The 10,383-nt window shown below is 53.0% G+C and overlaps 2 protein-coding genes across 6 annotated transcripts; one reads left to right on the top strand and one right to left on the bottom strand.

Moving 5' to 3' along the window:
* The first annotated feature begins 396 nt into the window (after positions 1–396).
* HSP90AB1 (heat shock protein 90 alpha family class B member 1) lies at positions 397–6,454 on the top strand. Of its 3 annotated transcripts, none has more exons than XM_015071187.3 (12): positions 397–555; positions 2,000–2,146; positions 2,583–2,789; positions 2,884–3,043; positions 3,184–3,317; positions 3,426–3,734; positions 4,161–4,326; positions 4,504–4,694; positions 4,803–4,950; positions 5,074–5,342; positions 5,625–5,958; positions 6,079–6,454. In XM_015071187.3, exons 2-12 carry the CDS (start codon positions 2,000–2,002, stop codon positions 6,186–6,188), a joined length of 2,175 nt encoding a protein of 724 aa, XP_014926673.1. In that variant the 5' UTR covers positions 397–555; the 3' UTR covers positions 6,189–6,454. The 3 variants fall into 3 exon arrangements, with proteins under 3 accessions (XP_014926673.1, XP_053078713.1, XP_053078714.1); XM_053222738.1 differs by lacking the exon at positions 397–555 and adding an exon at positions 926–1,099; XM_053222739.1 differs by lacking the exon at positions 397–555 and adding an exon at positions 1,419–1,595.
* A 242-nt stretch (positions 6,455–6,696) lies between these two features.
* On the bottom strand, positions 6,697–10,193 carry SLC35B2 (solute carrier family 35 member B2). 3 transcript variants are annotated; one of them, XM_027057645.2, is made up of 4 exons: positions 10,051–10,193; positions 9,328–9,521; positions 8,978–9,132; positions 6,697–8,257 (listed from the first exon to the last, which is right to left on the bottom strand). In XM_027057645.2, exons 1-4 carry the CDS (start codon positions 10,059–10,061, stop codon positions 7,319–7,321), a joined length of 1,299 nt encoding a protein of 432 aa, XP_026913446.1. In that variant the 5' UTR covers positions 10,062–10,193; the 3' UTR covers positions 6,697–7,318. The 3 variants fall into 3 exon arrangements, with proteins under 3 accessions (XP_026913446.1, XP_053078715.1, XP_014926676.3); XM_053222740.1 differs by lacking the exon at positions 9,328–9,521 and having other exon boundaries at positions 10,051–10,178; XM_015071190.3 differs by lacking the exons at positions 8,978–9,132; positions 10,051–10,193 and having other exon boundaries at positions 9,328–9,408.
* Positions 10,194–10,383: the final 190 nt, after the last annotated feature.

Raw genomic sequence — 10,383 nt, 5'->3', positions numbered from 1 at the left:
CAGATTCTAGCAAGGAAGTGGAACCTGGGAGTCGAGGTCGGAGTGGTTGGCCTTTCTATCCACGTTTTTTGGTGTTCCTCTTGGCCAGGACACTTATGTGCGGAGGCGCCTGTATTAGAGGTTTATAGGGAGGTCAGTGGGATCCTTGCCACTAGATCCCTCGTTTATGTCATGTGAGCATTCTCAATCTCTAGTTCTTGGACGGTGGTCGAGCCTTGGCAGTGCGGAGATGCGGCCACGAAAAGCGGTACTTGCGCGTGCTCTCAGGGCGGAGACTCAGACCGGTTGCTTCCGCCCTTCCCCGCCCCCTCCCCTATTTTGGACCATGACGTCAAGGTGGGCGGGCAGCGGCAGGTGCCGGGCTGACCCGCATCCTCCTTTAAGGCGGAGGGATTCGGGGACGGGCAGCTGGTCTGTGCTTCGCCGTATATAGGGCCACTGGGGGCGAACAGCCGCTCTCTTGAGTCACCCCCGCGCAGCCTTGTTGCGGATTCTGAGCCGGACTTAGTCCCTGCTCACCGTGGTCTGTCGTGCTTACAGCTCTTCTCCTTGAAGGTAAGGTCATTGGTTTTTTTCAGGTGTTTCTGATTGGATTGACCTTACGTGTTGCTTTCGTCCATCGTTTCCTTTTCAAAGCCTAGATTTTGTCGTGTTGGAGCGGTCTTGGGATAGGTCAACTCAGAATTTTTGGGGGGTGTGGATGGGACAGGGCTCTCGAGAGTTGTGCTAGTTTTTTCGTCCGTGCTTTGGTGCGGGGTTTTCCTCAGACGGCAACTAGCCGTGGGGGGAGGTGGGCCGCGGCGTGGGCTTGGGGTAGTGGGCAGCTGCACGTGGTGTCCGCGCCGGCCCGGGACGCTGCCATGTTTGCCCCTCCACTTCCGGACGCGGCTACGGGGAGCCGGAGGGTCCCCAAGGGTGGTGGGTGTGCGCGCTGGACGTGACTCAGCACAGCCTGGTGCTGGCCTGGCTTTGCCATCTCTTCCGTGGGACGCATTTTTCCAGGGCTTTCTATTCCTTTATGTGAGGTTCTTCGGCAAGGAACGATTACGGCCGGTTCTGGCCTGCCGTTTTTTCTTTCCAGAGCTTTTCTGCAGTCCCGGTGAGGGGGAGGGGAGAGGAGGGGGCAGGCTCTGGAAGATTCATGGGCCCTTTCCTCCCCCGCCTCTCCCAGAGAGCTGAGATTGTTCTGGAAGCTTCTGGAGCCCAGCGCCCCGCCCTGGTGCCCGGATGCTGGGGCGAAGGGAGGCTGCGCGGTGGCGCCCCCTCCTCGCGTGGCCCTGGCCAACGCATGTCCGGCAGTGACGAGGGTCTGCCCAGCATTCTACGGCCACCATCTTAGTTGTGTTTGGTTTCGTTCTATATTGTAGCCACATGTGTTGAGGGGTGCTTTATCCGTTCTTTGTCTTAGCCTCTTGGGCGGGTATTCAGCGGTCTCTCGGGTTATCTTCTATCCTGTGAGGCAGCAATCCCACGTGAGCTTTTGATGTGGGAGATTCTCAATTGAAGAGAGCCAATTCCGGATTACTGGCCATTTAACATAAAACCGCTCATCTTGGGCTATTGGATTTTGTAACAAAAAAGGTGGTGGAAACGTAGTAGGTGGTTTTCTCCTTCACCTGAGTTTGGATTACCTGGAGTTGTTATTCCTATTCCTGGGTTGGGCCCAGTATCTGTATTTTGAACAGCCTACCAGGTGATGCTGAGGTTTTGGGTGCCACGGATCAGTTAAGAGCAGTTTGGTTTCAAAATACCCTTTCAAAAAGCTTGACCCTGTGTGTTGTGTTGAAGTAGCTTTTTATTTTTCTTTCTAAGTTGGATTCCCACTAAGAGAAGTCTTTATAGAAAAGGCGCTACGGTTTTTGAGGAATATGTTCATTACCTGGATTAAAACAGCTTGGACTAAGTCTCTTTGAGTCTTCAGCTGTGACCGGGGTGAACTTGAAGTGTTAAATGTGGAGCCATCCGGTTCTTTTCTAATTCTTGATTGTTCTCATTTTAGATGCCTGAGGAAGTGCACCATGGAGAGGAGGAGGTGGAGACATTTGCCTTCCAGGCAGAAATTGCCCAACTCATGTCCCTCATCATCAATACCTTTTATTCCAACAAGGAAATTTTCCTTCGGGAGTTGATCAGTAACGCTTCTGATGTGAGTGCTGTGGGCAGCTTCATTTGTGGTTTTTGTTTTCAGCACTCCGGAAAAGAGAGAAGGGCGGTTTGGTATTTTGTGGGGCTGCTATTCTAAAAACGTTGATGTGGATAGATGGGCTATTGTAACTGTAAATGATTCTTTTTGTGTTTTAAGTTTTATTTTGAGAGTGAGGGAGGGGCAGAGAGGGAGAATCCCGAGCAGGCTCTGAGCGGTCAGCATGGAGCCCAACACACGGGGCTTGAACCCACAAACTGAGATCATGACCTGAGCCAAAATCAAGAGTCACGTGCCCTAACTATGTGACTCTTACACGCCAAGTTTGGGAGTGGGTAATCAAAATTGATGCTATTTGGGAATAAAAAGTAGTTTTCTTTCGGACGAAGAGCTGGGCTTTTAGGAAGCAGAATTGTAAAAATGAGATTTGTATTTTCAGGCCTTGGACAAGATTCGGTATGAGAGCCTGACAGACCCTTCCAAGTTGGACAGTGGTAAAGAGCTCAAAATTGACATCATCCCCAACCCCCAGGAACGCACTCTGACTCTAGTGGACACAGGCATTGGCATGACCAAAGCCGATCTCATAAATAATTTGGGAACCATTGCCAAGTCGGGCACTAAAGCATTCATGGAGGCTCTCCAGGTATGTGGTATTTCAGCTAGGTGCACGCCATCCATTTTTGTGGATGTTTGGTTTGCTGTTTTGTTTTAAACTTGTTTGTAAAATTTTCTGGCAGGCTGGTGCAGACATCTCCATGATTGGACAGTTTGGTGTTGGCTTTTATTCTGCTTATCTGGTGGCAGAGAAAGTGGTTGTTATCACAAAGCACAACGATGATGAGCAGTATGCCTGGGAGTCTTCTGCTGGGGGCTCCTTCACTGTACGTGCAGACCATGGTAAGACGGCTTTCCTATTAGGTTGTCTGGGTTAGAATTCTGGGGAAACCTGTAATGGAGATCTTGAGGGTGTTACCTGTGGAGTCGTTGATGACAGGTCTGCATTTAGCTTCATTTTTTATACTCTGATTAACTCCTAGGTGAGCCCATTGGCCGGGGCACCAAAGTGATCCTCCATCTTAAAGAAGACCAGACAGAATATTTAGAGGAGAGACGTGTCAAAGAAGTGGTGAAGAAGCACTCACAGTTCATAGGCTATCCCATCACTCTTTATGTGAGTATGGACTAGTACTCCTCACGTGTATGTCTGCTCTTTCGGAGAGTTCCAAGGTCTCCGGTTTTGGTTTCTGAAGTCTGGAACTACTGTCTTTTGTACTTTCAGCTGGAGAAGGAACGGGAGAAAGAAATCAGTGATGATGAGGCAGAGGAGGAGAAAGGTGAGAAAGAAGAGGAAGATAAAGATGATGAGGAGAAGCCCAAGATTGAAGATGTAGGCTCAGATGAGGAGGATGATAGTGGGAAGGACAAGAAGAAGAAAACAAAGAAGATTAAGGAGAAGTACATTGATCAGGAAGAACTGAACAAGACCAAGCCCATTTGGACCAGAAACCCTGACGACATCACCCAGGAGGAATATGGAGAGTTTTACAAGAGCCTTACGAATGACTGGGAAGACCACCTGGCAGTCAAGGTGAGAAGCCTTGCATGTTGATTGAATAGGAAGAGCAGGCAGAACGGGGTTGCTGGTAGTAGACCATGGAACTTGCCCAACTGTTTGGTGGTGGGAACTGAATGCCATGGATCCATGTCCTTTCACTTGTTGATGACCCTTTTAGGGTAAAGAAAGGACATCTCCGTGACATCACTTTGTCTCTGTGGCAGGTTCCTGATAGGACTGTTAACTCATTAATCCCAGGATTATACATAGCAGCAGTACCATTGTGGATCAGTTTGGGGCATAGGAGTTTAATTTTTTCAAAAGAGGTCCTGTGATGTCTGTTCTGTCATCAGTGCTTAGGGAAGAACTCTGTTCCAGACAATTCAATGAATGATGTGATGTTGGGATTTAAAGGTGTATCTTGAAATACACTACTGGCTTGCTTTGAATTTCTTTCAGCACTTCTCTGTGGAAGGTCAGCTGGAATTCAGGGCATTGCTGTTCATCCCCCGTCGGGCTCCTTTTGACCTTTTTGAGAACAAGAAGAAAAAGAACAACATTAAGCTCTATGTCCGCCGTGTGTTTATCATGGACAGCTGTGATGAGTTGATACCGGAGTATCTCAGTGAGTGTCCTTTTGGCCGAATGTAGTTGGTTGGGTAAAGTCCTATAGTGCTCTCAGGAAACGGAAGTTTTGTCTTTTTTTTTTCTTTTTTTTGAAATCAGGTTCAGTGAGAAAGTGGATCCTGTTGAACTTAGATGACCCTGTCTACGTTAACTCCCATTTTCTCCCTGATTGCAGATTTCATCCGTGGTGTGGTGGACTCTGAGGACTTGCCCCTAAACATCTCCCGAGAAATGCTCCAGCAGAGCAAAATCTTGAAGGTCATTCGTAAAAACATCGTAAAGAAGTGCCTTGAGCTCTTCTCTGAACTGGCAGAAGACAAGGAGAACTATAAGAAATTCTATGAGGCGTTCTCTAAAAACCTGAAGGTACGGAAGCAGCAAATGCTTACTTAATTAAGATGGAGGGGTTTTTTCATTCACCTAGAGAGTAACAGATTATTTACAAGTAAGATTGTTTTCTTTCCACCTTTGAAGCTTGGAATCCATGAGGACTCCACTAATCGGCGCCGTCTTTCTGAGCTGCTGCGTTATCACACCTCCCAGTCTGGAGATGAGATGACCTCTCTTTCGGAGTATGTCTCTCGCATGAAGGAGACCCAGAAGTCCATCTATTATATCACTGGTATGTTGGAGCCTGGGTCTGATCAAAGCCTCCTGGGGGTATAAGGAAATAGGGAGGACATTTGGGAATACCTGGGAACTGGTAGGCGGCATTCTGATCCCTGAGTCTCTCTCAACCCTGCAGGCGAGAGCAAAGAGCAGGTTGCCAACTCCGCTTTTGTGGAGCGGGTGCGGAAGCGGGGCTTCGAGGTAGTGTATATGACTGAGCCTATCGATGAGTACTGCGTGCAGCAGCTCAAGGAGTTTGATGGGAAGAGTCTCGTCTCCGTTACCAAGGAGGGCCTGGAGCTACCTGAGGATGAAGAGGAGAAAAAGAAAATGGAAGAGAGCAAGGCCAAGTTTGAGAACCTCTGCAAACTTATGAAAGAAATACTGGATAAGAAGGTTGAGAAGGTAAGCAGTTCTGGGACTAGGATGTAGTTTGTAAATGCTTTAGAGCGGTTTCCCTTAGAATCTTGTGGTGCTACACAATTAGTAGTTTTAGGTCGCCTAATTTGTGCAGAGCTTCTTTCCCCTTTCGCTGCTTTTACCAGGCAGGTTTAAGGTTGGTATTTTTATAAATATTTAGGAACGATGAAGTGTTTGTTCTGAGAATAGAACTTAACATACCATCACCTTAGCTTGGAAATGGTAATCAGATTTAACGTAAACATAAGTTTTTGTCATTATCCACAGGTGACCATCTCAAACAGGCTAGTGTCTTCACCCTGCTGCATTGTGACGAGCACCTACGGCTGGACGGCCAACATGGAGCGGATCATGAAAGCCCAGGCACTTCGGGACAACTCTACAATGGGTTATATGATGGCCAAAAAGCACCTGGAGATTAATCCTGACCACCCCATTGTGGAGACACTACGACAGAAGGCAGAGGCTGACAAGAATGACAAGGCTGTCAAGGACCTGGTGGTGCTCCTGTTTGAAACTGCACTGCTCTCTTCTGGCTTCTCACTGGAGGATCCCCAGACCCACTCCAACCGAATTTACCGCATGATCAAGCTAGGCCTGGGTAAGTATCTTTGTTGCACCAGAGTGTGGCTAGGAGTTGGGTAAACTAGTCTCTGAGGGACAGATTTGACTTAATGGTATTCAGATTGACATTCACGTGGCGTTCTTTCCTACTTAACAGGTATTGACGAAGACGAAGTAACTGCAGAGGAACCCAGTGCTGCTGTTCCTGATGAGATCCCTCCCCTTGAGGGTGATGAGGATGCGTCCCGCATGGAAGAAGTAGATTAGTTTCTACCTGCAGACCTGTGTCCTCTGTATAGTGTCCCCATGGCTTCCCAGCAGCCCTGAGTGGCCTCAGTTCACCTGGTTCCTTCTGCTGATGTCTAGTGTTTTGTTTTTTTTTTCCCCTCCTGTCTTTGTCTGAGGCAGGATACAAGGGCCTCAGGCCTATCCCTTCCTATATTTGACGAGGGGTTTGGATGTGTACTGTGGTTTTTTGTTTATTTTGTTCTGAAGTTAAAGTATGCAAAATAAAGAAAATACAGTTTTATACAGTTCTGCTTTCCCTTGTAAAGTGGATCTGGTGCCTTTTGAGTTTCCTTTGCTTTCCTATTCCAAGTTGTACTTGCTTTCATCCTGGTAATCGGTTACTCTGGTACATTGAAAGCTAAAGTCACTTGTAACCATCTAGCAGTTCTGAAGTCCCCCAACATTGACTCTAAAGGGTAGCCACAAACCAGCATGTAATACTCTCCCCTTCGTAAAGCACATACTTCAGTCAACGAAAACACAGGACTCGAGACCATTGCAGCAATTTAATTTAATAAAATAAAATTAGAGCAAAAAGTTAACATTTCGAAAGTACCAAAACCTGCAATGGGCTCTTGGAGCAGAGCCTGGGGATCCAGGAGCAGAGGGTGGTGGTGCTGGGTAGGGCCCTCCTGTCCTCCCCCAGCACAGCACCGTCTTTCAGGGACTCCCGGGAAAGCAGCACTTGGAGCCTACAACACTTGTGCTTTTCTCACCAGAGTAAGTTCCATAGGTCTCTGGGAGGGAGTCTGCACGGGTGGGCCATTCAAGGCAGGGGACAAGCACAGGTGTGTTGGTGGCAGAACCCACAGGGCAAGACTTCAGGGAATTTTGAGAGGGGCCTTAGAAGGTGCTTCTGCCTTCTCGGCAAGCTCCTCCCACCCATTGAGGAAGGGCCTCTACCTTGGGGCTCAGAAGAATCCCTACTGGAGGACGGGTGACTTAAGGCAAAGGGGAAGGCTGACTCCTGGACTCAACCCCAACCTGCAGAGCTGGTTTGTGATACTACAAGCCTGCATTCTGACCTTGAGCCAGCGGCCTCAAAAATTACAGTAGGAGAGGAAAACTGGTATGGTGAGGTTCTTGTTGGACTTCATCTCTCAGGCCCCTCAAACTTTCTGCACAGGGGACTCGACAGGCACAGCCTTCTTACCCCGTTGCTTTAGTCGGCCCCGGGCATAGACTCTGAGGAGGAGGGCAGCAAAGACCACAGCCACCCCCAGACCACCCACCACAGTGACTGTGTGGCCGTAGAGGAGGCAGGAGAGGAGGATGGCGAAGGCCTGGCGGAGGGTCATGATGATGGTGAACACGGCGGCCCCGAACTGCCCAATGGTGTAGAAGATGAAGAGCTGGCCGCATGCAGAGCAGACTGAGAGCAGAAGGGCATGCGCAGCAAATTCACTGTGTCGCCCCATGAAGCGGGTCCCCTCCAGGAGGGCCCCCTGCTCTAGCAGGGAGCCCACCGTGAAGAGGCAGGAGAAGAAATTGACCCCAAACATCATCTGCACCGAAGACATCTTATAGGCAAACAGGGCATCCTGCCAGTTTGAGGTGAAGCTGTCAAAGGCGATGTAGCCTGCCAGCAGGATGAGGCCGGACAGGGTGGTGGCCGGGGAGCTGCGGGGCTCCGGTCCGCTGGACAGCAGGAACATGCTGACCCCGATGGAGATGAGGCCGGCCGTCAGGTATTCCCAGTGTTCGTAGCTGCGCCGAGACACCAACTTTCCCATCAGCATGACAGGGATCACCTTAGAGGCCTTGGCCAGCACCTGGGTGGGAAAGCTGACGAACTTGAGAGCTTCGTACTGACACCAGCTGCTGAGCACGTTTGACAGGCTGGCAAAGGAGTACCGGTACATGGGTGCCCCGTGCCGGGGCTGCTTGCAGAGGATGCAACAGAGGCCAGCCACCAGTAGGGCCAGCACCCGGTTCATCAGCACCAGGAACTGGGAGTCCGTGAAGCGCTCACCTGGCGAGGTGGCAGTAGCCCCATAGCTGCGGGTCATCACTCTCTCCTGCAGCACTCCCCAAGTCAGGTAGGACACCTGGAGGGAGAGGCGGGGAGGAATGAGGACCGAGAAGGTAGGAGGAGGAGAGGTGGCCCGAAAGATTTCGACCTCCCTCTTCCTCAGAAAAGGTCTAGATGATTCAAAGGACAGCATACGTATGTTGGTCCCTCTGTAATAACCAGAAGTTTCCTCTCCCCTCCAAAGCCTGGATTCACCTCGGAAGGATCGAGTGTGTGTGAAACGATGACAGAGGCTTTAGGCATGCCCAGACCCTGTCTGCCCCACAGGAGGGTACGTTAAAGCAGACTCCATCCCATGTATCCTCCTGTCTATCCTCCGTGGATTCGGGGAGTAAGACCGGACACCTGTGCGACACGTGTAGGACTAGTAGTGCCCGCTCCAAAGTGCCAAGAACTCCGTATCTTCGCTCCCTGTCACATGCAGTAGTGGGGGGAGGGCTGCGTGGCTTCCCCAAACTTTGATCAGTGGGTTAGCAGTATACGAGACATCACTGCAGGGGGAAGGGTAGTAATGGCACAGGAGAAATCACACAAGAGGGCAAGAGAAAGGGGGAAAGACAAGACAGTGGTTATCTCGACCACCTCTAAGATGGTGGTACTATGCGCCCCCTGGAAGAGGGGGCCATGTTCACACAGCCAGCAAACCGCGGGGGGCTGGCAGGGTGCAAACTTTGGTTTCGCATCGTACCTGTCCTGGGGCCCAACCCAGGAAGAGAGGCAGAGCCTGCCTACCTACCTGGAGCCCCGCGGCACAGAAGAGCAGCTTCAGGGCCTGCCAAGTGGGAGTGGTCTCTGCCGGCTCGGTCCGGGAAGCCAGAGGAACCTCGTCAGAGGCCTTGGGCTCATGGCCAAACACACAAGTTTTCACCAGGGGAAAGCAGAGACCCCTGCCTAAAAAACAGGCACACAAGGTCAAGAGCCAGTATTCTCCCCAGCACCTCCTCTTGCCCAGAGCAGCCAGCGGCCCTTCTGTCAGGCCTACGGGCATCCCTCCCTCCCTTCCCAAAGCCACATCCCAATCTGGACTGCTGGTCAGCACTCGTAACAGGGACCTGGCACGCTTCCCCACCCTTTCGGCACACACACCTGTCTCCAGGTAGTTCTTCCGCTTGAAGTACTGCACCAGCAGGTAGCCAGGTACCATAAAGCTGGCATAGCCAGCAGCATTCACCAAAAAGCGGAAAAACCACAGCTGCGTCCATGACTCTGGAGGGGCTTCGGGGGTCTCCCCACCTGCCCCCAGGGAGGGGAGCGCAGCCAGCACCACCACTGCCCACCACCTGCGGGGACAGCGGACGTAAGGATTAGGGTGCCGTTCCTCATCCACTCGGCCCTCCAGAGGGGACTACACTGGAGAAGGGCCCGGAGTCTCCCCGCCCCCCTCAGCTGCAGCCCAGCCCGGACAAAGAGCCTCTCTCTCGCCTGGGGGGGCCGGCGCGGGCCAGGCGGGGCTCCCTCCCTCCTCGGGGACGGACCCGCCCCTCTGGCCACACAGGTTCCCTCTGTTCCCTCCAGCGCTGGCCGGCCGTTCGGGCTACAGGCGGCGCCCCCTCCTCCCGCCCCGCCCTCCAGGATCCCGGAGCGCCAGGGTTCCCAACTCCTCCGCCCGACACTCCCGGACCCTCGCAAGGAGGACAAGTCCAGTCCACGCCGCGCCCCCCCCCCCCCTCCCCGCCGGCCCCGGGCTCCGCTATGCGGGCCTGCCGCCGGGCAGCTGGGACCCCACCCGGCCCCTCCGTGCCCAGCAGCGGCAGTCACGTGGCCCGGGGGCTCGGTCACGTGGGCCCGCCGCTCCCCTAGCCCCCCCACCTGGCGTCCATGGTCCGGGCCGCGTGGGGCGGAGGGGGGCCGGGGAATGCGGTCCCCGGGCCGCGCGCTCCCTCCGCTCCCGCTGCCGCCTCCAGGAGCGGCCGGCGAGCGAGCGGCTAGCGGAAGTGCCGCGCTCTTCCCGCCTCCCTCCCCGCGGCCGCCCCTCCGCCCCCAGCCGCGACCAGGCAGCGCCCCGGGCCGCCGGCGGGCCACAGCGCCCCCGCGCGGCCCGGAGGGAGACGCGGCCCAGTATCCGGGAGCTGGGCCGCCCAGGGCGGGGAGCCCCCAGGCCCTACACCCGCACCCCGCTTCGTCATCGCCCTAAGTCCACAC

This window comes from Acinonyx jubatus, chromosome B2 (assembly GCF_027475565.1).
Source record: "Acinonyx jubatus isolate Ajub_Pintada_27869175 chromosome B2, VMU_Ajub_asm_v1.0, whole genome shotgun sequence".
NCBI lineage: Eukaryota > Metazoa > Chordata > Mammalia > Carnivora > Felidae > Acinonyx > Acinonyx jubatus.
The sequence above is the reverse complement of the archived record's forward strand: the minus strand, read 5'-3'. Positions and strand labels throughout refer to the sequence as shown.

Bases quoted from the DNA above. Each gene is read 5' to 3' on its own strand.
- HSP90AB1 (XM_015071187.3), top strand. From the start codon at position 2,000: ATGCCTGAGGAAGTGCACCATGGAGAGGAGGAGGTGGAGACATTTGCC. The intron at 2,790-2,883 runs GTATGTGGTATT...ATTTTCTGGCAG, and splicing joins CATTCATGGAGGCTCTCCAG to GCTGGTGCAGACATCTCCAT. The intron at 4,695-4,802 runs GTACGGAAGCAG...CCACCTTTGAAG, and splicing joins CGTTCTCTAAAAACCTGAAG to CTTGGAATCCATGAGGACTC.
- SLC35B2 (XM_027057645.2), bottom strand. The intron at 9,133-9,327 runs GTGTGTGTGCCG...CCTGTTTTTTAG, and splicing joins GAAGAACTACCTGGAGACAG to GCAGGGGTCTCTGCTTTCCC. The intron at 8,258-8,977 runs GTAGGTAGGCAG...CTCTCCCTCCAG, and splicing joins TCTGTGCCGCGGGGCTCCAG to GTGTCCTACCTGACTTGGGG.